The sequence below is a fragment of the Rattus norvegicus genome, chromosome 13, assembly GCF_021556685.1.
Source record: "Rattus norvegicus strain SHRSP/BbbUtx chromosome 13, alternate assembly SHRSP_T2T, whole genome shotgun sequence".
Taxonomy (NCBI): Eukaryota; Metazoa; Chordata; class Mammalia; order Rodentia; family Muridae; genus Rattus; species Rattus norvegicus.
In genome coordinates, this window is record NC_141546.1 from 86,670,113 (window position 1) to 86,693,705 (window position 23,593).

Sequence of the window (23,593 nt, forward strand, 5' to 3'; positions counted from 1 at the left end):
CGTAATTGTGTGAAGTGCCTACCACACACGCATGGAGACCTGAGTTTGTATCCCCGCTACCCCACTTAAAAAGCTGGGGGTGTCAGTGCACATTATAGTCCTACTGCTGGGACAGGAAGAGGGGAGAGGGGAGAGGGGAAGGGGATGGGAGAGGCCAAAACAGTTGTACCCTTGAATCTCATTGGCCAGCGATACAGGGGACCAGTCTAGTGAAACCAGTGAGCCTGTGCAGGTGCCTGCGAATCCCCCAACACAAACACACATACGCACACAATTAAAAAATGAAACAAATATTTTAAAAAGTGTTGAAAAACACTAATTTTTAAAGTGCTTTATTTTTTCAATCAAGCGATACAAGAAAAGTATTCAATAAAAAAAGTCCCCTCAATCTAAGGTTCTTGTTCACTCCTCTGGAAGCAGTCACTGATTTTATATTTCCATTTAGACTTTGCCATGCCTTACATAAGCATGTAGACTTAGGATTTTCTAATCCATCTGATGGCACACAATACGTACTGTTCTGGACACTCAACAATGTATCCCATATGGCACATTAACCTTTGCTTTCTCTACAAGTTTGCCACTGCTTGGGGAGGCGACCATGTATTGGAACAGAGTTTCAGTAAATGGCTTATTTTCCACTCTGTATTTTAAGTAATACCAGAGTGAGCATTGCTTCATGTAGACCTGTGTGCTCATGTGTGAAAATACCTGTTGGGTTCATTGGGGAGGAGGTGCTGTTGAGAAGATGGTATGAAGGTTGGTCAGTCCTGGCCTCCTTCAATTATCATTTGACCAGAAGTAGTCCTATGCAAGTAGTCTTTTAGGGATGCCCTGTTCCGGAATGTTCTGTATATAATACGATCATAATTGTATATCTGATTATTAAGCTTTTGCCATGTCGCTATACAAGGACAGTGATACTTTCAATGAGCTGACAAACTGGCTGTCACAGTCAGTGCTTTAGTGCTGTGATGAGACACCGTGACTATGGCAACTCTTATGAGAGAAAGCATTGACTGGGACTCACTTACAGTTTCCTCCATTGTCACCATGATGGGGAGCACGGTGGCACACAGGCAGATACGGGGCTGAAGAGGGAGCTGAGAGTTCTACATCTTGATCCAAGAACAGCAGGAAGAGAAAGCTACTGGGCCTGGCTGGGCTTTTGAAAACTTAAAGCCCACCCCCCAGTGACAGACTTCCTTCAACAAGGCCTTCTCAAGTAGTTCCACTCCCCGATAGCTAACCATTCAAGCATCTGAACTTATGGGGACCACTTGTTCTTTTTTTTTTTTTTTTGGTTCTTTTTTTCGGAGCTGGGGACCGAACCCAGGGCCTTGCGCTTCCTAGGTAAGCGCTCTACCACTGAGCTAAATCCCCAGCCCCAGGACCACTTGTTTTAAAAAAAGTTTTTCTTCATTAATTTATTCCTTCACTTTACATCCTCACCACAGCTCCCCCTCCTCCCAGTTCTACCCTCACACTACACCCCCCCAACTCCCCTCTCCCCTTCTCCTCAGAGAAGGTACCAACCCACTCTGGCACATCAAACCCCAATAGGACTAGGTATATCCTCTCCCACTGAGGCAGACAAGGCAGTCCAGCTATAAAAAAAGGATCCAAAGGCAGGCAATTGAGTCAGAGACAGTACGGGAGCCATTCTTATTCAAACCATCACCACACTGCATTTCCTGCCCCCACCCCCTGTAGACTTATAGCTATATTATAATGCAAAGTACATTTAGTCCAACTTTAAAAGTTCCTGTAATCTGTCGCAGTCTTAACACTGTTTAAAAGTCCAAAGTTCAAAGTCTCTTCTGAGGTTCATGGTAATCTCTTAACTGTAACTCCCATAATATCAAAATAATAAAAAATAAAAGCAGATCACACACTTTCAGCATATAGTGGCACGAAATACACATTACCTTTTCAAAACCTAGAAAGCGGCTCATAGTAAACAAATACTAGAGTAAAACACAAGAATGAGAACCAGCAGGACAGACTCTAAATTCTGCATCTCCATGTCTGATGTCAAAGTGTTCTTCCGATCTCTGACTCCTTTCAGCTTTGTTGACCGTAACATAGTCCTCTAGCTTGGGCTAGTTCCACACCTAGTTTGCAGCTCATCTTGGAAGATATCCTGTGGCTCTGGTATCTCCAACAGCTTGGGGTCTCCAGGGCAATCCAGACTTCACCTTCACAGCTTTATCCTCCATGTAGGGATGCCCCTGATTCTTTTGAAACATCTTGAGCTGGGTCCCCACAGTTTAAATCACCCTTGGCACTTTTCTTTCATGCTCCTAATGGGATGGCCTATTATGCCCTGCTTAAAATGTCCAACCACTTTGCTAGTCCGAAGTCCCAAGGTCTTCCATATTCCTCCAACAAATAGCATGTTCTGGCCGTCCACAGCAATAACTCCTGCTCCTTGGTACCAACTTCCGTCTCGACCAGTGTTCTATTGCTGTGAAGAGACACTATGACCAAGGCAACTGTTATGAGAGAAGGCATTGCAGTTGGCTTACAGTTTTAGAGGTTTAGTGCATTACATCATGGTAGTATGTAAGCAGACATGGTGCTGGTGAAGGAGCTGAGAGTTCTCCATCCAGATGTGCAGGCAGCGGAAGAGAGAGACACTGGGCATTTTGGAATGTCCAAGTTCCACCTCCAGTGACACACTCTCCCAACAAGGCCACGTCTATTCCAACAATGCTCACTCCTAATCTTCTCAAGCCATTCCTCCCCCACCCTATGACTAAGCATTCAAGTAAATGAGCCTAGAGGGGGTGGGGTGGCGGCCATACATTTTCGAACCACACACTGGTCATACTTAAGCTCTCACTGAGTATAAAACTCTGCTTGAATTGATAGGTATTCTAATAAATGCAACGTGGGGAACAGAAGTCAAGTGGGTCCAAAGCCGTGTTCAGGAGAACACTCTCTAGTGAGTTTTAGTTTAGAGGAAGAACTTTAGAGGATGAATAGAGACAAATAGAGAAAAGGCGTTAAAAGCCTGTAGGCTCCAAGGAGACTCTGCCTGACCTGTACACGGGCTCATGAGGTAAGGAGGATGACAAGAAGAGGAAGGCATCAAATTCAGGCCAGTCTAAGCCATGGCAGGAAATTCCAATGTGTCCTTTCTGCAGAAATAGCGGGATGTACGAGGCCTGCTTTTCTCCAAATCCTTGCCCCCTCCCAGAAGTAGCAGTTGCTTTTCACTTCAGGTGAAATTTTCATAGGTAGGGGTTTCAGGAGACTCAGTATCTTGCTGTGGTGTCTGCACCATCTAGATGAGTCAAAAAGAACATGCAAGAATAAGGTTAGCAAAGCCTTGGAAAATCCAACTCTCCTCAGTCCGTGGTGGTGAGATGCAAGGCCAGGACAAGGCTCGTCCATCTCATAATTTATGGAAAGTCTCCTAGAGCTAAGGACCATGGGCTGGACTCTCCACAGGGGTGTACTAGATAGTTAAGTGAATCAGACCTACAAGTTTAAAAACGACAAAAAAGAAATACTTTGCACTTCATAAGCTAGCACTGAGTGATCCCAGTCTCTGCCTGTAACTAGAGAAAGAGGCAAACGTGTATATAGTAATTTAGATGAAAGAGGTTAGGCTCCCATTAGACCTCAGTCCTGGAGAATGACAAGTACTGTACAGAGAGGATGAAACCTGAACTGATGATGGTGGTGGTGATGGTGATGGTGGTGGTGATGGTGGTGGTGGTGGTGGTGGTGATGGTGGTGATGGTGGTGGTGGTGGTGATGGTGGTGGTGGTGGTGGTGGTGGTGGTGGTGGTGGTGATGGTGGTGGTGGTGGTGATGGTGGTGGTGGAGGTGGTGGTGGTGGTGGTGGTGGTGGTGATGGTGGTGGTGGTGGTGATGGTGGTGGTGATGGTGGTGGTGGTGGTGGGGAGGGTTAGGTATCAAGACACTGTCCAGAGATGTGTGTTAGAAAATGATTAATATAGGTTGAGAAATTCCTGATCAAAACATGATGGCCTTGGATCCAGAACTAGAACTCCTGGTCCCCCAAACCCCTGAAGACAGATAAATTCTGCAAAGAACATAGCTGAGGAAATGCACTCGTTTCTACCTACCATAAGGTAGGCCGGGGATGCTGTGCAGCCCTGCATGAGGTGGCTTGGGGCCACGTTAAAAGTTGGAGCAAAGAAAAATCAATATTCATAGCTGTAAATTTGGCCCAAAGAATTAGACTGCAGAGGAAAGCTGCTATGAAATGTAGTAAATTATACAGATTAATTCCTAAGGTCAGCAGAGACATCCCTAAACAGTAAACCATGGGCTTGGAGTCAGGAGGAGGCGGAAGATGATGAACTAACCTGCTATCTGAGTAGGTGATTATCGAGCCCTGTTCATTGAGAAGCTCTGCTTCGTCCTCCTTCCCTTGACAGGGTCTTGCTATATAGGTCAGTTGGCCTAAAACTTGCAATTCTCCAGCTTCCAACACCTAAGGCTATGCTACCATGCCTGGCAGAGTTTAAAAGCCCAACTCAACGTCTTCTGAAGTCATATCTGTTCTGTCCCTCAGTGCAGTGACAGCTTCCCTGCCCCTCAGTGCAGTGACATTTGTTACTACTAGCATCTGAAAAAAAACTTTTGTAATTTCACAAACTCTTAAGTAATCACATAGTGTTTTTCTCCTTCTCTCACTGACAGATTCAACGCTAACCTCTTCTATCAAATGACCAATAAAAGACACATCCACAGGGTCAGGGTGCCGATGCAAACACATCTGGATCCTCACAGCACCACCTGATTGTGAATAAAAGGCATTCAGTAAACATCAATGACTGGACCATTAATTACAGACAAGTAGTGTGTTTGAAAAATTTTGGAGTTAAAAAATTTTTAATGTTTTACAGGAGGGTAGGTGATATTTGGGGGTAGATTCAACAACAAAAGTGTTAGAGGACTCAATGTTTTTAGGAAATTGAGGAGGAAATAATCAGCTAGATCCAGAGCAAGAATAATTGTGAGGCATATTTAAGAAAAGAAAAACATTTAAAAGTGACGTTTTAAATGCTTTTAATAAAGGGACAAGATAGAAATTTGACATATAAAGTCAGCAGCTTTCCTGTAGACCAGTGGCAAATACGATGAGAGAGAAGTTAGGAGAAAAAAATGCCATTTGTGATTGCTGCAAAATAAAACGAGACAAAAATAGATCCAACAAAACAAGACCTGGGAATAAAGCTAGCCTAGGAAGTGAAAGGTATATACAATGAAAATTAACACCAACAAACTAATCGGAGACGGTAGAAGATAGACTTTCTATGCTCATGGATTGGAAGAGTTAATAGTGTGAGGATAGCCATCTAACAAAAAGCAATATATAGACTCAGTGCAAACACACACACACACACACACACACACACACACACACACACACACACAATCTTAAAGTTCATGTGGAAGCACAAACGCAGCCAAATCAGCCCAAGCAAAAGGAAATTCACAACCCTGATTTCAAGTTATAGTCCAGCCACGCAGCCTAGCAAAGCAGACACCCAGATTAATAGGTTAATCGGCTGCAGGTCTGTGACGTTATAGCTGGGTATCATATTTGTCAGATGCAGAGATTGCGATGATGCTGTAGGCTGTCTGCGCTCACTTAACTGTTTTCTTTGCTATACTAAAGCATTTTAAACGCATGAGTCCCATTTGTTGATTGTTGGCCTTAGTTCCTGAAGAACTAAGGCATTATCCGACACAGGAATTTACCTATGTCTACAACTTTTTTGACAAATATACCAACAGCACACACTGGAGAAAAGAGTCTCCCTTCAGCAAATAGTGATGGTGGGCAGGATGCTCACAAGGAGGAGGGTAAAACTAGACTCTTATCTCTTATTCTGCACAAAGCCAACCCCAGGGGATCAAAGGCCATGATGTAAAAGATCTGAAACTTCAAAACTTCCAGAGAAAGAAAAGGGAGAAATAATTCAAGATGTAGATGGTAGATGGCTGCCAAGCGCTTGTGCTTTTTGTAAATATAAAGGTTGTGTGTATCTTTTATTTGGGAAATAAATGGTCAAAGGTGGGGTAGACACCCACCCAGGTCAGGATTAAGAATCTTCTACAACAGGAAGGGAAGGGGTAAGAAAAAGTAAGGTAGCGGATACTAGGAGGAATATGCTCAGCGTATGATATATACTGCACAGAAACTTTTAAAAAATGTAAGTGTTTGTGGCTTGCACTGGTGCTAGAACTTTCAATGAGCATGAACTTGACAGGAGGCAAAATTAATTTCTCTGAGTCAGCTTCTTCAGCTTTCAAATGAAGACAACACATTTCCAATGATTGCTACAAGGATGTAGGGAACATGTTTGTCAAAGCCTTATGAGCTGTGAGATTTTATATAAGTTAGTTATTATAGCTATTACTATTTAATGGTAAATTTACCATTAACTGACCTGTTCAAAACTGTAAGACACCAACATATTGTAATTAATGACACATTTTCTTGGCATTAAATTGTTGGCTAATTTTCAATTGTAAATTACCATTTTGGTGGGTTAAGGTCTTGTGTGTGTGTGTGTGTGTGTGTGTGTGTGTGTGTCTGTGCGTGTGTGTGTTTGTCTGTGCGTGTGTGTGTTTGTCTGTGTCTGTATATACCTGTGTAAAATGCAAGTAGGATATATTGCTTATATGTGTGTCTGTGTTTATATAAAATATAGAATCTGTCTATCTATATTTATATATCTATGTATATATAAAATCTGTAGGCTTATGGTTAATGTTGAGAATAATCAACATCAGACATAAATCGATTATTAAATGTTCAGCCTTCTGTCACACAGGTGTACATCAGACACCTCTGTTGATGACAGAATTTGTCAGGTCTGTATGCATTGAGATTTGAGCTCCTCAGCCATGGGAATCTAGGCCTTTCAGTTAAAACCACTGGGAACAGCTTCTTACTTGATGGGTCTTGGGAAAAAGAAAATTGTTCTCACCGTTTTATGTTTCTGTAAAGAGCAGTAGATTGTATTTGAGCCTTCTTTCTTCTGAGGAAGTGGGTTCTCTCCCTGTAACAGGTGAGTATCAGATTAACCTCCCCTTTCCCCTTTAGCCCATAGCTATTGAGGCCAGAGGACACCCACTGTGTTCTGGTCTCAGAAGTTGGGAACTGTTTTTGTGCTGGGGACAGTGCCTCTGACTCTCTTGCTCCCCATAATGGTGTCCCAAGAAAGAGTTCCTCCATTTCAAAGGATCTCAAGGTTTGGTAATCACGGCTGAACCTAGCATCAGTCTGTATAGTCCTTGTCTGTAAGAAGCGGTTGTGATGCTAAGGTCCTGCTCCCTAATTGGTTCTTGATCTGTCAGTAAAGAAAGTCATGGGACAATTGTTGGGTGGCAGGAATAGGCAGGACTTCTGGGTCCCTGGAGGGAAAGAGACAGACACAAGGGAGTAGGAAGATCCACCATGCTTTGGGGAGAGAAGAACCAAGCAACTGTGTGAGGTCTCGGGAGGAGTGGGGACCTGTGGCTGCTCCTGTAGGTGGATGGGCAGCGGTGTTTAGCAGGGACTACATGTATTTTAGCAACTAAGGTTTAGGGCAGTGGGGAGGAGCAGAGATAAGAATATTGTTAAGGGCATGCTTTTCCAGGTGGGAGATAGTCACACCCAGCAATCATGTCCAAAGGCAAGTTGAAAAGGAACAACTGTGTGTGTGTGTGTGTGTGTGTGTGTGTGTGTGTGTCTTTTATCCATGGATTTAAGAGAACCTGGGCTGGGAGCATAGCCTGTTCTGGGAGCTAGGCACCAACATATTGTAATTAATGGCACCTTTTTTGCATTAAATATTTGGCTAATTTTCAATTGTAAATTACCATTTTGGTGGATCAAGTTCTTAGATTGTCTGTGTGTGTGTTTATATAAAATAATCCTATAGTCTTATGGTTGATGTTGAGAATAATGAATATCAGAAATTAAATCGATTATTAAATGTTTAGCCTTCTGTCACACAGATGTACATCAGACACCTCTGTTGATGACAGAATTTGTCAGATCTGTACGCACTGAGGAGATTTGAGCTCCTCAGCCATGGGAATCTAGGTCTTTCAGTTAAAACCACTGGGAACAGCTTCTTACTTGATGGGTCTTGGGAAAAAGAAAATTGTTCTCACCGTTTTATGTTTCTGTATAGAGCAGTAGATTGTATTTGAGCCTTCTTTCTTCTGAGGAAGTGGGTTCTTTCCCTGTAACAGGTAAGTATCAGATTAGCCTTTACTTTCCCATTCAGCCATAGCCATTGAGGCCAGAGGACACTCACTGTGCTCTGGTCTCAGAAGTTGGGAACTGCTTTTGTGCTGGGGACAGTGCCTCTGACTCTCTTGCTCCCCATAATGGTGTCCCAAGACAGAGCTCCTCCATTTCAAAGGTTTGGTGATCATGGTTGAACCTAGCATCAGTCTGTATGGTCCTTGCTCTATTCCCACACAGACCTCCACTTTGTAAGAACTTCTCCAGGCCATCAGAGAGTCCCAAAAGGAGAAGGAAGATGAAGATGTGCTAGTCAGAAGTGCTCACCTGCACAATCAGGGACTCTTGTGTGTATGCTGTGTCTTCTTCATCCATAGACTTAGCCACTTTATCATCTGGACTAACTGCTTCATATTCTGCTTGCCCCTCAGAGGCCAAGTCATGTGCAATGTCCTCTTGAGTGAATAAGTCGTACACCTGACTTCTACCGTTAACAGTGCTATGCATTCTGGTCTTTTCATCATCCTCTTCTGTTGTTGCGCTGCTCTCAGAGCTGGTATCTGAGGTGGATGTAGAGTGATGTCTGATAGTCTTAGCAGGCATATCTAATTTCTCATACTGTTGGGAGAGCACGGAAAATCCTATGTGGCCAGCTGGGGTTTCTAGAACACATTATTTCGGGTTAACAAAAGTGTGTCAATTCCCACGTCTTTTTTGATCTGCTACAAAGACCCAACTTGCTCCAACCTCTATCCTAGACCAGATCACAAGGCTGGGGGAGTTTTCATCTGTTTTCCATTAGGGAGTTTCTCTAGGTGCTTCCTTCTTCCTTTTCAAACACCAAATAATTTATTCATCTGACACATACATGTTCACTACATATAATGAGATATGGTCTTCCCAGCCACTTTAAGTGAACAGAACTAACCCACTGGATAAACCTTGCCAAGAACACAGGCAGGTATTCTGGGGAAACACAATGATAAATTAGATCTGGTCCTGGAGTTCACTGTCTAGCTGGGGAAAAGGAGTCATATACATGAATATTTATTACTTATTAATATAAGGTGGTCTCTGATAGGTATCCCATGGGTGGTTTAAGGAAAGTGCTGAGGTGGGAGGACATGCTTCTCATTAGAACAAGGAAGACCTTGAAACTGGCAGAATTGAGGTGGGCTTTAAAGTAAAGGCAAGCTTTGATGACTGACAGGGTGTATCTTGTGTGGGGAGCAGCACAACCTTGCCCTGAGGTAAATAAAGTAGTTCATTTGACTCAAATGTAGAACAACATGTCTACCATTCACTAAGTGTCTGTGATGTGTCAAGCAATGCTCCAAGTGTCTTTAATCTGCTATAATAACATCGTGAAGCACAGAAATGAGGAAGCTGGATCGCATAGAGGTCATATGTCTTCATCTACACGGTAAAACCAAGGTTTGAGTGCAGTGGCTTGGTCCTGGTGTCCTTACCACTACCTAGTGCTTTCCCTGGCTTTGTGTGAGTTGATCTAATAGTGGACAATAGTAAAGATTTGTTGAGAGCTTTTGGTGCCACTTTTAGGAATTTGACAGTTGTCACTGGGCTCGGACAAGGAAGTAGGCTCAGATAAGAATGTCAGAAACAGTGACCATGGGGTTTTGTTCACTCCTTTGCTGAATTACTACCTTTTGTGACCTCTTTGCCTACTATTTTACTTAATTACTATCTTGTGTGATCTCCTCGTTTACTACTTCTCTTGATTACTTCGCCTTCCATCCAAGAACTGACCATGTGTTCTGGGTGTACCTAGAATGATATAAAAGCAGGCTGGAGAGACATAAACCTGTTTTAGCCTCAGTGTGGGCTGGAGTCATGTTATAATTTTGTCTGTTTTTCTTTTTCAATCCTCACTCCTTCACTTGCGACCCTGTTGATGGACTGAGCTGGCTTGGTCAAAGATTGTCACTGAGTGACCACCGTGGTCATCATTCCCCTTTGCTCCTCACAGCAAATGAAGCATCCCCATTTTTCCAGATAAGGAAAACGAAAGCTAGAGCTTGTGTCCCCTGAGATGCTATCATTGGTAGAGAAGAGAAGTTGGGTCTAAACTTCCTGACCTGAGTCTATATATCTGACAGCTATGATGTGTTGACTTTAGAACATAGCAAAACCGTGAGGAGTCATTGATAGTTTTTTTTTTCTATTCCCATTTTTTGGGGAGGGGGTTTGCATTTCTCTCTCAGAAAGTCTACATTGTGTGATGGTTTCAGCCCCAGTCCTTCCTCTAACCCTGTCTCCTTGGTAGATCTTTTCCATAAGATTTGAGATTTTAGAAGCATGGTGTGGAGCGAGGAGGCAGAATAAGGGGCTCTTTAGCATATCAGAACTCTGTTGTTCAAGGAGGTAATTTGGGGCGTCATGCCATGGACATGAGGAAGTAAAAGCAAGCATCTCAGCTCCACACCCCAACACCCAATGGAACAGTTCTTCTTTTACATGCTTTGGGCAGTTAGAATGTTGAATAAGAGTTTGTTTCAAGAACTCACCCCTTAGCTTAGGTTGTATTGCAAACACACTGAGGATACTCTAGATCAGTGGTTCTCAAACTTCTGAAGGCTTGACCCTTTGGTGACCCCCCCCCAGCCATAAAGTACTTTTGTTGCTACTTCAGAACTCTAATTTTGCTGCGGTTATGAGTCATAATGTAAGTATCCGAAATACAGGATGTCTAAAATGCGACCCTTGTGGTGATTATGACCCACGCATGGGTTGAGAACTGCCGCTCTCGGGTAACTGGCATCTGTGAGTCTAATTTTAATTGGCTTTTTGGTTTTGCTCCTGCCACAGCTTTACCACTTCACCTGGCCTTTGTTTCTGTAATCTCACAATTAAGAAAATAACTCAATCCTCAATTGGTAAGTCACAATCAAGTGACTTCCAAGGGACCTAGGAGGATCTAGCAGACAGACCGCCCCTCCTCATTCCAGTAATTAACTCTAAGGGATCTATCTTCCTGGAGTTTTTCTTCCCAAATCACTTTCTTTCAGCATGCTGCATTTTCCAACTTTAGCAGGCATGTGGGTCCCATAAAGGCAGCTTTCCGTTCCGTATTCCAGTGGTAGTGATCAAGATTCTACATTTTTAACAAGCTGCTAAGTACTCCATGTGGCTGGTCAGCTGACTACACTTTGACTAGCTAGGCTTTGGGGCTTCTAGCTGCACAGGGGACCCATATTCAGAGTCACCAATGACATTACCTGGTATTTCAGCTGGGACCTTGGCTTGGCTGTTCCTGATGGCCAAAGATGAACCTGAGAAAGCAGGTAGAAGAAGTCACCAAGACTGAGAGTGGAGAGATACCTTGATTCTGTGAGACTCAAAGGAGAGGGGGAGAAGCTTCTGAAGACAGAGTCAGGGAGGAGACTATGGAGAAGGAGAGGACCCCAAGGTAAGCCTAGAGTCAAGGGAAGCAGTAACCAGAGCCCAGGGTCATCTTCATTCTGGAAAGAATGCCGTGAGACTTCCTGGCATTCTAACTCTTTTAGAAGTGATTCTTCCAGGGCCATGTGTCTTCTATCCTGCCTGTTCTTTGGGAAGAAAAATTTCCATTACCACTCCAATATTCAGTTTCTAGAGGGAGATGCCGATTATGAACACTTATTTCCTTGTCTGCAGTGACTTGTCCAACAGCAATCACATGACTTCAACCTGGGTAATCAGAGATATTTCTTACATTTTTAAAATTGAAGTTGGAGGGAAACAGCCTCATTCACTAGCCACTAGTGTGTGTGTGTGTGTGTGTGTGTGTGTGTGTGTGTGTGTGTGTATCTGAAACTGCAGGTGGTAGCGCTGAGGTACACCCCTCCTCTTGACCCTCCGCTGTATTGCAGTAGGAGAGTCAAGCTGGCTCACAGAGAACAGCACAGATAAGACATGGGGAGATCTGGTAGTTTCTGAACATCTGTTGACATTTGTCCATTAAGGTCACTGAGTCATGAAATAATAAATCATGTCCCTGCTCTTCCTCCACACTCTACAAAAGTCCAAGCTAGGGTTGGAGCGATGGCTCAGTGGTTAAGAGGACTGGCTACTCTTCCAGAGGACCTGAGTTTGGTTCCTAGCACCTATATGCTGTCTCTTGACTATCTGTAACTCCAATTCCAAGGGCTCGGATGCCCTCTTCTGGCCCTCAAGGGCATCAAGTGCACAAATAGTGTCTGTACACACAAGCAAAACACATATACACAGAAAGATAAAAATGACAAAATCTGAGATCCTTTAGGTTGGGCTACAATTATTTTAACTAAAGACCCTCAACTAATACCTAGCCTATTCATCACTCTGAGAAGGAACTAGGTCTACAGAGAGAAGTAGCAGGGGTTTAGGGGAAGTCTTAGGAACCTCCCAGTTTCCAAATGAAGAGGCTCCTAAGGGTGGGCAAAGTGAATTTAGCACCTTCACACAGTTTCCTTTTCTTCAAAATGAAGCAACCGCCAATGAGCATCCCCAAGAACAAACCCAGGAGGAGCAGGATCCAAAGCCTTTTGTTTCTCTCTGGGCCTTGAAGAGAAAAATGAGGATATCAATGCAAATACTGACAGAGAAATCAGAGCGAATGACTGACAGAACACAGTGACCATCCTAACTGGCTCTCAAAATCCTGTCACAACCTAAAATGCACACTTTTAATCATTCATTCTACAGCCATTTACCAGCAAGCCTCCTAGGTAAGAGGTTACCGGAGGAGTACAGAGGCTCCCCAGAGAGAGATTTATGGCTTACCCAGACTCAAGAGTTTTAACATGAGATATGGATGAGATCCGTCAGGCTCAAAGCCGGCTTGATCACTGCACTACTGCCTTCCTCTATGAGTGAGACAGAAGTTACAAACTCAAGGAGGAAAGGGCTCAGATTCCTATGAGGCCAGGCTCTAGCACTGTCTTCCAGACTCAGCCTGCCCCAGCGACACTGTATCCTAGCTAGACTTTACCTTTCTCCTGCGTTCTGCTGGGGAGGAACAGAGTGCCAGGCTTAAGGTACAAATACTGCTTTTGCTGTGTGACCTCGGTAAGTCCCTATACTTCTGTCAGTATCTTTAGAGAACCAGGAAAATGGTAAAAATATTCCTTTTATAGGATTGCTGTGAAAATTAAAGGTGCAAAAATGCACAGAGCTGTAGAGTAGTGGCTAACATTTGTTAAGAACCACCAGAGCCAGGCATGGTGCATAGACTTTTACTCCCAGCACCTGGCAGAGACAGATGAATACCATGAGTTTGAGGCTAGCCTATGGATGCTCCAGGCCAGATAAGGCTATACTCAGTTTCAAAAAACCAAAACAAGCGAAGCAAAACAAGACAGAAAAGCTTCTGTCCAGTAGGCCATAGCTTTTGACATATAGCCGGCGCGGCTTAGAAACTAAGTGCTTATTTCTTATTAAATTTGAGTGGTAAATGGCGGGTGATTCAGTTCCTTCTTGAAACAATGGAGTTAGTTTGAAAAAGACTTGGATATATACTTTTAGTTTTGAGCTGTTATGTTTTACGGAATCTGAATAAGAAAATAACTTTTAATAAAAATCTAATATCTGAATTGAGATATGGCGCAAGTGCAAAGCAATGCTGACCTTGACAATGCTTGTAAATATTTTTATACAAAACTCATAGGAACTACTGATATTTTGGATCTATTAGATTAAATAAAATCTATTATATAAAGTAATTGTTTTGCTGCATCGCTTCCTCTTTTTAACTTCTTTGGACAGGTTTTCTTGTTAGCCCAGGCTGGTATCAAACTCTGTATGTAGGGGTTGGAGATTTAGCTCAGTGGTAGAGCGCTTGCCTAGCAAGTGCAAGGCCCTGGGTTCGGTCCCCAGCTCCAGAAAAAAAAAAAAAAGAAAAAAAAACCTCTCTATGTAGCCAAGTAAGTACTCAAACTCCTTGATCTCTCTGTCTCTGTCTCTGTCTCTCTGTCTCTCTGACTAGATTACAGGCAGGATTTCACACACACTGGGAAGAATTCTACCAATGGAATTAAATCCACAGCTTTTTTTTTTTTTTTGACAAATTCTAACTTTGTAGCTCAGGCTGACTTCAAATTTGTAATCCTTCTGCCTCAGCCTCTGAAGTATTTGGATACAGGTAGTCACTAACCCATCTGTCTCTTTTTGCCTTTAACAACACAGCTATCAGAACCTTAGAATTACGTACATGGACTCCCAGTTGCACTGAAATGGTGCTCTAAAGGTTTCTGCCCTCTGTTCCCTCACTGACGTTCATAAACAGCTTAGAACGCAAACACTGTACATCAAAGTCCCAGCTTCTGCAGCCTGGGTGCAGCTGGAGCTGGATAGAGAGATAGAGAGATAGAGATAGGGGTAGAGATAGCAACCTGAACAGAGGCTCCCAGAAGACAACTGGCGGGAGCTGTTGCTGACAGGGTTATGGGTTGTGCATGTGAAGTTGGGCAGGCGTTCACCAATCTTCCAGGAGACGTTGAGGTGCGACTTCCCTTGGGACATGACAGTTTCCTTTTGCAGAGGCATCCACGTGTACCTCACGTCTTTTTCACCACCTTCCACTGAGCAGGTCAGGACAACCTCGCAGATGCCATTCGTCATGTGCACAGGACTCTGGGTGACGTTGGGCTTCTTCAGTCTCTCTGTGTGTGGGGGGGAAAGCAGAGCCAGTGTGGAACTAGACCTGTCAGCAAACCGGTTTGCTGCCAAGGTTGGTGTCCTGAGTTTGAGTCCCAAGACCTACATAGTGGAATGAAAAAAAAATCCCTAAACACTATCCTATACACATACACACACACACACACACACACACACACACACACACACACACACTCACAAGCACAGATACATGCACACATATACATGCTCACACACAATTAAAAAGAAAAGTAAAAGAGAAAGAATACAACCATGAAGAATGTATGGTGCCCTGCCCCCCAGGAGTCCTATACCCCATGGAGGTCTTTTCCTCACCTACAAAATGTCGTGAGCAATCCTTCCCTCTGTGGGCCTTGATATTCAGGTGTGAACGAGGGAAATATGAAAGAAACTACTTGATCCAAACACTGTCTTGCAGTGGAAAGTTCACTAGTTAATCAACACAAACAAATCCAGTTCTTCTGAACACACCATCTTAAGCTTCACCAGGAATTTTTTTTTTTTGGTTCTTTTTTTTTTTTTTTTTCCGGAGCTGGGGACCGAACCCAGGGCCTTGCGCTTCCTAGGTAAGCGCTCTACCACTGAGCTAAATCCCCAGCCCCTTCACCAGGAATTTTAAGATGAAAAACTACTACTTAAATGCCACATTCATTTTTGTTACTTGAACAAAATTATTTTGCAGTCGTTTGATTAGAGACAGGGAGGGTCTCACGTCGTCCAGGCTGACTTCCATCCTGCTGGGTAGCCTAGGATGTAGATAGGGAAGAGAGCTGGGAGGCTTCAACTACACAAAATATCAAGCCCCACGTCCTGGAAAGTCCAAGGCTGGGGAAGAATGCAGATTCTGTGTCTCACACTCTGGGTCCCCGAGTAGCCCATCCTCTTGTGTCACAGTGTTCTGAGAGACCAAGAGCTTCCTCCAGCCTACTCTGTTTCCTTGCGAGTTTCCCCCGTCTTCGTTCTAAACGATGTTGGAACGTGAGTGCACAGACAGACAGACAGACAGATGAAAGTTAGGTGTCTGAGGGCCTAGATCAAGGAACCTTGGCAGGTAGGGTCTGCTCACCTGAGGGTTCTGGTGTTTCCTTCCTAGGTACACTTGCGTGAATTGACTAGCTCTTACGAGTGCATTTTGGCAGGAGGGGAAACTGAGGAGGCTGGCGAGGGGTACTCACGGTAGACGAGCAGGGTGAAGTGTCTCACACTGGGGCCTCTGGAGGTCTCTGAGCACACATAGGCATGGTAGGGGCCTGTGTCCTCCATCTTCAGCTGGCTGATCTTCAGGGAGCTGTCCTGGTCAGAGATCCTCAACCTCCTTTCTTCAGAACTTTTGGACTTATGGCGGTGAGGATCCACTGTTGCTGCTCCTTTCGGTTCTTGGCTGATAACCGATGTGTTAAATACCCAGACAACATTCTTTGTTTCCTCACTGGCCGGGAATTCCAAGGACAGGGTCACTGGCTCTCCCAGGATTCCTATCACAGTCTTCCCAGTTGTTTTTTTTCTGGAGGTTCCTGAATTTGAAGTCAGAGATGAGACAAGGCAGCTTCGGCCTTTATTCCTATCTCCCTTGGCCCCACCCCCACCCTCACCCAAGTCATGCTGAAGGAGACTGGAACCCCTTCTCCTCTTCCCATAGCCCCCATCCCCCATGAGGAACCCTCACTCTTCTCTCAAGACCACCTCTTTTATTTGGTTGTTTTCATTCCTCTTTTGGCCTGTCTAGTCGTCCCCATTTTTGAGGTGATCCTGGAAGACACTACCACTCAAGTTAAGCTCAATTCGGATCTTTGCCTCAGGACTTTCTTTTCCTCCTTGGGGTGCCACAGTGCCCAGGGTTTTGAAGTCTGGCCAGTCTCTCTTAGGCCCCTGAGAAGCTTGTTCTCTTTCTTTTCTCTGCCATCTATGTCCCACCGAAACCTCAACTTTAAACCCCATGGGATGTTTCTAGAGTCCCCAAGAAGATCCGAGTGGAGCCACTTGCCTGTACAGAACTGCCGGACGCGGACAGGTTGGGAGCTGTTTTGGCTGACTGGATTGCGAGCTGTGCAGGTATACGGTAGGTCCGGGTCACAGGCACTTGGGGAAACCCTGAGGATGTGACTTTCATGGGATGTCTTATTATGGGTGTCCTTTTGGATCCAGCTGTACTGGACACCATCCTTTGACCCATTTACAGTGCAGATTAGGGTGACAGTGCAGGAATCATTCTCAGATGAGGTCATAGATTTCACGGTGACTTGAGGCTCCTGTAGCTGCTCTGAGGGGGATAACAATATTGAGAAGTCTCTCAGTTTTCTTCCTAATCAGGAGAAGGCCGCCTGAAGAAGGAGGCAATGGTAGAGAAGCTAGGCATGGAGGAAGGCCAGCATTCCCTGTTCTAAGGAAGTTGTGTCTCAAGCTTGAGCGAGCCCTCTCCACTGTGTTTCTAAGACATTCTTCATAGGTCTTATTACCACAATGGCTCAAAGTTAATCATTACTATGCCAAACACCTACTTCTTTTCCCTCATTAATTTTCTGGAGTCAGTTACTACTAAGTGTTTTCTTTTTTTTCTTTTTTTTCAGAGCTGGGGACTGAACCCAGGGCCTTGCGCTTGCTAGGCAAGCGCTCTACCACTGAGCTAAATCCCCAACCCCTACTAAGTGTTTTCTATTAGAGTAATATTTTCACTGATTACCTGAGAATTTTGTAGTGTTTATTTTGGTCATATTCACCCTAAGTGGCACAATAATGCTTACACTAAGAGTTTCATACTGATTCTTCTAGATATACATATGTGATAGCATACTATTCCTACTGCCTAGAACTTTTTAAACACCAGTAATACATATGAAGAATTGCTACATGTTAATAATCTAAGTTTAATAGCTGCAAAAAAATTTCCTCAATATATACAGGACACCCTACAAATCAACAGAGATGTCAGAAAGGTGACATTATGAAATGACTAATATTTCTCAAAACTTCATATATTCAACCCCAATCTCCAACTTCTCAGAGTGTGACTTTGGAGTCAGGTTTGTGTTTGGAGATAGGGGTGACTGTGTTAGCGTAGGCCCAAATTCTATCTATTATTTTTATAAGAAGAAGAGAAATGGGAAACCAACTATGTAGACTCCCATCTGAGGACCTAGAGAGAAGATGGCCATTTTCAATCCAAAGACTTCAGAAGAAACTAAACCTACAGGTATCTTGACCAGACTGTAAAGTTGTAAGAAACACAGTTCTATTGTTTAATATACTCAGCCAATAATATATTTCTAAAAATCTATGTGTATGGGTGTTTTGCCTGCACACATTTCTGTGTGCTACATGCATACAGTGTACATAGAGGCCAGAAGAGGCTATCAGATCTCTTTGGAACTGGGGTTACTGACACCTGTTAATGGCCATGTGGTTGCTGGGAGTTGAACCTGGATCCTCTGGATATGCAGACAGTGCTCTTAACCACTGATCCATCTTTCCAACCCCATCAACTAATAATTTTTTGTTATGGCAACCTTCACAAACCAATAGAGCTTTCGATACCAAAAGTGAGGTGTTGGAACAAATGTCTAAAAATCTGGAAGGTGTCTTTGGAAATAAGTAGTGAATACACGTTGGAAAAAGTTGTTGATACAGAGTTTCACTGTGTAGCCCTGGCTGTCCTGGAACTCACAGAAACCTACCTGCCTCACAAGTGCTGGCATTAAAGGTCTAAGTCACCATCGCCCAGACTGAGGTTGGAAGAATTTTGAGTCACATGTTAGTAAAAGTCCCATATTGCCATCAAGATGCTTTTGGTAGAAATATGATGTTAAAGGCAGTTTCTGAAGACTCAGAAAGAAAATAGGGCACTGTAGGAAATCTAATATATATATTATGTATATTCATATACATATGTATATATATATTCTATAGAAATAAAGCTGACAGCCTTTTGGAATCCTATTATATATGAATATTCATATATAAATAGTGATAGAAATGAAAACATTTAAGGCCTTTTGGGTAATGTTTCAGAAATTAGGGACATACCATTAGAAAGTGAAGAGAAGTGAATGCTTCTCTTCAAGCATTCAAGTGGGATAGAACTTGGCTGAATTGTATTCTACTGTTCTGTAGAAAGTAGAATGTTTAAGAAACAAAGTGTAGGGTTGGGGATTTAGCTCAGTGGTAGAGCGCTTGCCTAGGAAGCGCAAGGCCCTGGGTTCGGTCCCCAGCTCCGAAAAAAAGAACTAAAAAAAAAAAAAGTTAAAAAAAAAAGAAACAGGGGCTGGAGAGATGGCTCAGTGGTTAAGAGAACTGACTGCTCTTCCAGAGGTCCTGAGTTCAAATCCCAGCAACCATATGGTGGCTCACAACCATCTGTAATGGGACCCGATGCCCTCTTCTGGTGTGTCTGAAGACCGCTACAGTGTACTCATACACAAAATAAATAAATAAATCTTTAGAGCTTCCTAAAAAAAAAAAAAAAGAAACAAAGTGTATTTCTAAGCAAAATATTAAAGGTAAGGTGCTGGAGGGATTCGTGCTAAGAGCACTTTCTGCTCTTGCAGAAGACCACAGTTTGATTCCCAGTACTCAACACTGGGTGGTTCACATTCACCTGTGACTCAAGCTCCAGGGGATTTGACACCTTCCTCTGTCCTCTATGGGCACCCATATGCACATGCACATTCACACACACACACACACACACACACACACACACACACATCTACTCATACATAAATATTTATATTGCAAAACATAAGCAAGCACATATTCCCTCCCTTGTTTCCCTTACCTCCCTCCTCCCTCTTTGATCCTCCTGTCTCAGTCTACTCCCGCTGCTCCATCCATTTGTAACTAGGGAGAACATGTGTATGGACAAGGTTTGCTGAGGAGCGAGTGCGTGTGATTTATGGACTCTATTGATTAAATTCTACAAGCTTAAACTGAAGGGACAAAAATAGGGTAGAATGGAAGTGGTCAGCCTTTTGGGTGTCTATAAGTGAAATGAGCTTCAGGGCTGTAAGTACATGCTATCAATCGAGAAGGAGAAGACATAATGTCAGGGCTGTCCCTGTCACCGTGAGTCCAGATTAGACAAGTATGTGGTAGGATTGGATGTTTTCTTTTGGGGGGTTTGGAGACAGAGTGATGCCTAAAGTCAAGGGATAGAGTGGAAGGTGTTGCTGCCACTATTATGGGCCCAGAAGATACAGTACCGAGCCTTAAAATATATACAAATAGTCACTCTGGGTTTTAGGTTTGCCTGGCATCTGTGACTCCTTTATACTTTTTCTCTTTCAGAACGGCAATGTCAACCTTATGCCCAAACCCACCACTGTGTTCTGGAAGCCGATACCTTTCCTTGTTTCATAGGTTCACAACTGGAGGATGGCTTTAAAATGAATTATACCTCAAGTCTCGTTCATGCCTGAGTTAGATAGTACTTTAGAATTGAAGTTGACGTTAGAGTGGGTTAAGACTTTGGGTGCTAATGGAATAGGGTAAATATATTTTTCATGTGAGGAAGACATGGGTTTGGGAAGACCAGTGACAAAGTTATTAGGGATCGGTAGGAGTTTGGTGGTGGTGTAGGGGTGGAAAACGCCCCAAGCTCCCTGGAACTCACCATAGATGTGCAGTATGAACTCGTTCCTCACGGTGTGGTCAACATTCTTTTGGATTATTTGAGCCTGGTAGGATCCTGAATCACTCTTGGTTAGGTTACTCATGCACAAGGAGTAGCCATCTTGGCTGATGTTGAGTCGGCCACTGTATTCTTTGAGCAGAATCGTTATACCAGATCTGCTGGTGATGGCTAAAACAAGAGTCTTTGAGAGGTAAGTCCAGGTGATGAGCTCAATTTCTGCATTTATTGAGATATTTAGGGGGAAAGTCACAGAACCCCCTAGGATCCCTGATATCACTCTTGGGGGTGTTTCCTTCCCAGAGGCTCCTAGCCCTGTGGAAACAGAAGAGGGACTTGAAAGAACAGTTGAAGTCCTCAAACCACCTTTCATTCATTCACCCCATAAACCTGTATTTATCACAAATTCCATATGCTGAGAAATGAATGATACTACACGTTCTCCTTCTAAGCCCATTGGCTAGCAATGCCATTCATTCATTCATTCATTCATTCATTCATTCATTCATGCATGCATGCATGCATGCATTCACCAAACTCCCTTCCATGAAAGCAGCTATAGTAATCTGTAGAACATTCCTTCTAAATTTCTGTTCTAATCGGGAAATGATTCGGGCTATGACTGGGTGAATTTCTGAAGTTTTCTGAGAGTCGGCTTATTGATCTGTAAGACCGATAAACTCATCATAGTTTCGTCATGTTCATGGGATAGTCTGATAAAACTTCTACGAAAGTAGGTTGTTGCAAACTGTGAAGAACTAGAAAAGCAAAGCAAATGACATCATCTCTTTAAAGATACGTGGATAGGAAGGTGCGTGCAGGGGCAGAGAGATGGCTGGGTGAGTGATGGGATAGATAAAGTCACTCCTTGGTAGAACCTCAGCATGGGGAGAAGCTGTCGCTAAGAGTCTAGAGAAGTGACAATTCTTTCCGAGAGACTGTCCCATGTTACTGCACGAAGCACGACTCTCACTGTTTTCAAGTCTGAACATGTCTTGGTCAGCCTACCTTCCACCTCATCATCTAGGGGATCTCACACTGTTTTTGGCTTAGCTGCATCAGGCTTGGGGTTAGGAAGAGATGGTACCATTAGCTCACTCCTGTTTTTTTGTCTTTTGTCTTTTTTTTTTTTTTTTTTTTTGGTGTTAAGCAAGATCCATATCTCTGATAATCATTGTTATTAAAGCTCTTAAGAGCTCAGCTGTTTGGTCAACACAACTCATTTTCCTGTGAAGACTGTGGTATCTGCTGGATAACCCCAGCCTGGATCCCCCGTTCCAGGGCTCCTGAAGCTTTGTAGAGCACACTGGGAGTTCAGATTAAATCAGACAAGATCTGAAGCCTAGCTACTCCAAGAATTCTGGGTGGAAAAATTATGAAAGAAAAATAAGACATAGAAGTGAAGCTGTAGCCTAAAGGGAAAAGAGGAGGAGGAGGAGGAGGAGGAGGAGGAGGAGGAGGAGGAGGAGGAGGAGGAGGAGGAGGAGGAGGAGGACGACGACGACGACGACGACGACGACGAGGATTTGTTACATTGTTTATGGCCACCTGAGCATATGAAGCTCAGGGGATGTGAGATTTAAGACAGGAAGTAGAAAATCTTTCAAGGTGGCTTGTCATCAGAAGGATTTGCTTTGTCCGATCCCTCTGTGAATTTATATACATTACACAGGAAACAAACTGGAGACCGTATTTCTTAGCAGGAAAATGCAAGTGTGAAGGGAAAATGGTTTGATTCCAGAGTTATTTGAGATTAGGGCTAGACTATCACTTTCTCATGGTGAATTAATGTGCATGTTCTCTCTCTCTCTCTCTCTCTCTCTCTCTCTCTCATGTGTGCGCGCGCGTGTGCCCGCGCGCGCGCGCGCGCACACACACACACACACACACACACACACACACTACATATATACTCACATGTATACAGTTCTCAAAATAGAGTTGCAGAGTATTTACCACAAAGAAGGTAATTTCCTGATTTTACCACAAGAATCTATCTTCCGTGAAAAAGACCAAACTCAGAGAACATCAAGTAGCAAGTGGTTATGGCTATAAGAGGAACTTACCCATGAGTAGGAAGAGGAGAGGGATCCAAAGAATGGGAGAAAATATCTGCTGCTGACTCTTTCTTGTTTTTTCAGAGAATGCATCTAGAGCCCGTTCACACCAATATCTTTTTAGATCCGCCATGACGGTGTACTTTCAGCTCTCAGATTAAAGGTAGATGCACTAACCACAGCTTCCTGAAGCTTGTGAGTGCACACGCATGCGTGGTGTGTGGCCTGCGTGTACACACACACGTGTGTGTGTCCCGGAAGGAACTGTTTATATAGAGCACTACAGACCCCTGCATTTCTGCTCAGACTGAGGTAGAGGTCCCAAGCACATCTAGATCCTACAAGGAAATTGTAAATGAGTGCTAAGGTTCACTTGTTTTAGCATCAGAGAGAGTCTCTAAACATGAATTCTAAAGATGTCCGCTAAGTATCCTCACCTTCAGACATTCATGTCCTTTCTATTCTCCTCTTCTTGGATTAAGAATGGGCTTAGTGGCTTCTTATAGTGGACACATGTGACAGAGTTAGTGATGTCACTTCTAAATACAGGACTAGAGAAAGGCTGGGGCTCCCATCTCTTTCTTTCCCATTTCCAATTCCTTCCCTCTCTTCTCATATCTATCTATCTATCTATCTATCTATCTATCTATCTATCTATCTATCTATGTATTATCTTCTATCTATCTTATGATATATATCTTATGATATATATACACCTACATGATATATATATCATGATATATATATATAGATATCTATCATGTAGGTTCTGCATATGAAAGAAATTATGAACTTCATATCTTTCTGAACCTGGATTATTTTCCTCAATGTAATGATCACCAGAACATTTTCCTGAACATTTCATTTTCTTTATAACTGAACAAAATGGTGGCTTGTTTGCATACTTCATTTTTCTTCTTTTGATGGACAGCCTGGCTGAGTCCCTAAGTTGGTTATTATAAATAGTGCCTCAAGAAATGTGGCTGACGGGGTTGGGGATTTAGCGCAGTGGTAGAGCACTTGCCTAGG

The 23,593-nt window shown here is 43.4% G+C and overlaps 1 protein-coding gene across 6 annotated transcripts; it reads right to left on the reverse strand.

Annotated features, from left to right (window-relative positions):
* Window positions 1-316: 316 nt before the first annotated feature.
* Window positions 317-22,815, reverse strand: Ly9 (lymphocyte antigen 9). Of its 6 annotated transcripts, none has more exons than XR_015635130.1 (11): window positions 22,574-22,815; window positions 20,490-20,822; window positions 16,869-17,144; window positions 16,060-16,398; window positions 14,599-14,868; window positions 12,665-12,769; window positions 11,467-11,520; window positions 8,558-8,848; window positions 8,155-8,226; window positions 6,981-7,052; window positions 317-3,289 (listed from the first exon to the last, which is right to left on the reverse strand). XR_015635130.1 is itself a non-coding variant. In XM_087580281.1 (11 exons), exons 1-11 carry the CDS (start codon window positions 22,695-22,697, stop codon window positions 3,224-3,226), a joined length of 2,046 nt encoding a protein of 681 aa, XP_087436407.1. In that variant the 5' UTR covers window positions 22,698-22,815; the 3' UTR covers window positions 317-3,223. The 6 variants fall into 6 exon arrangements, 3 of the variants coding, with proteins under 3 accessions (XP_087436407.1, XP_087436408.1, NP_001178602.1); XM_087580281.1 differs by having other exon boundaries at window positions 8,558-8,892; XR_015635131.1 differs by lacking the exon at window positions 6,981-7,052.
* Between the last annotated feature and the right edge of the window lie 778 nt (window positions 22,816-23,593).

Excerpts from the sequence above, each read along its gene's own strand:
- Ly9 (XM_087580281.1), bottom strand. The coding sequence starts at position 22,697 with ATGGCGGATCTAAAAAGATATTGGTGTGAACGGGCTCTAGATGCATTC. Across the intron at positions 20,823-22,573 it reads TCTCCTCTTCCTACTCATGG|GGCTAGGAGCCTCTGGGAAG; the intron begins GTAAGTTCCTCT and ends CTGTTTCCACAG. Across the intron at positions 3,290-6,980 it reads CTTTACAGAAACATAAAACG|ATGGTGCAGACACCACAGCA; the intron begins GTGAGAACAATT and ends TGACTCATCTAG.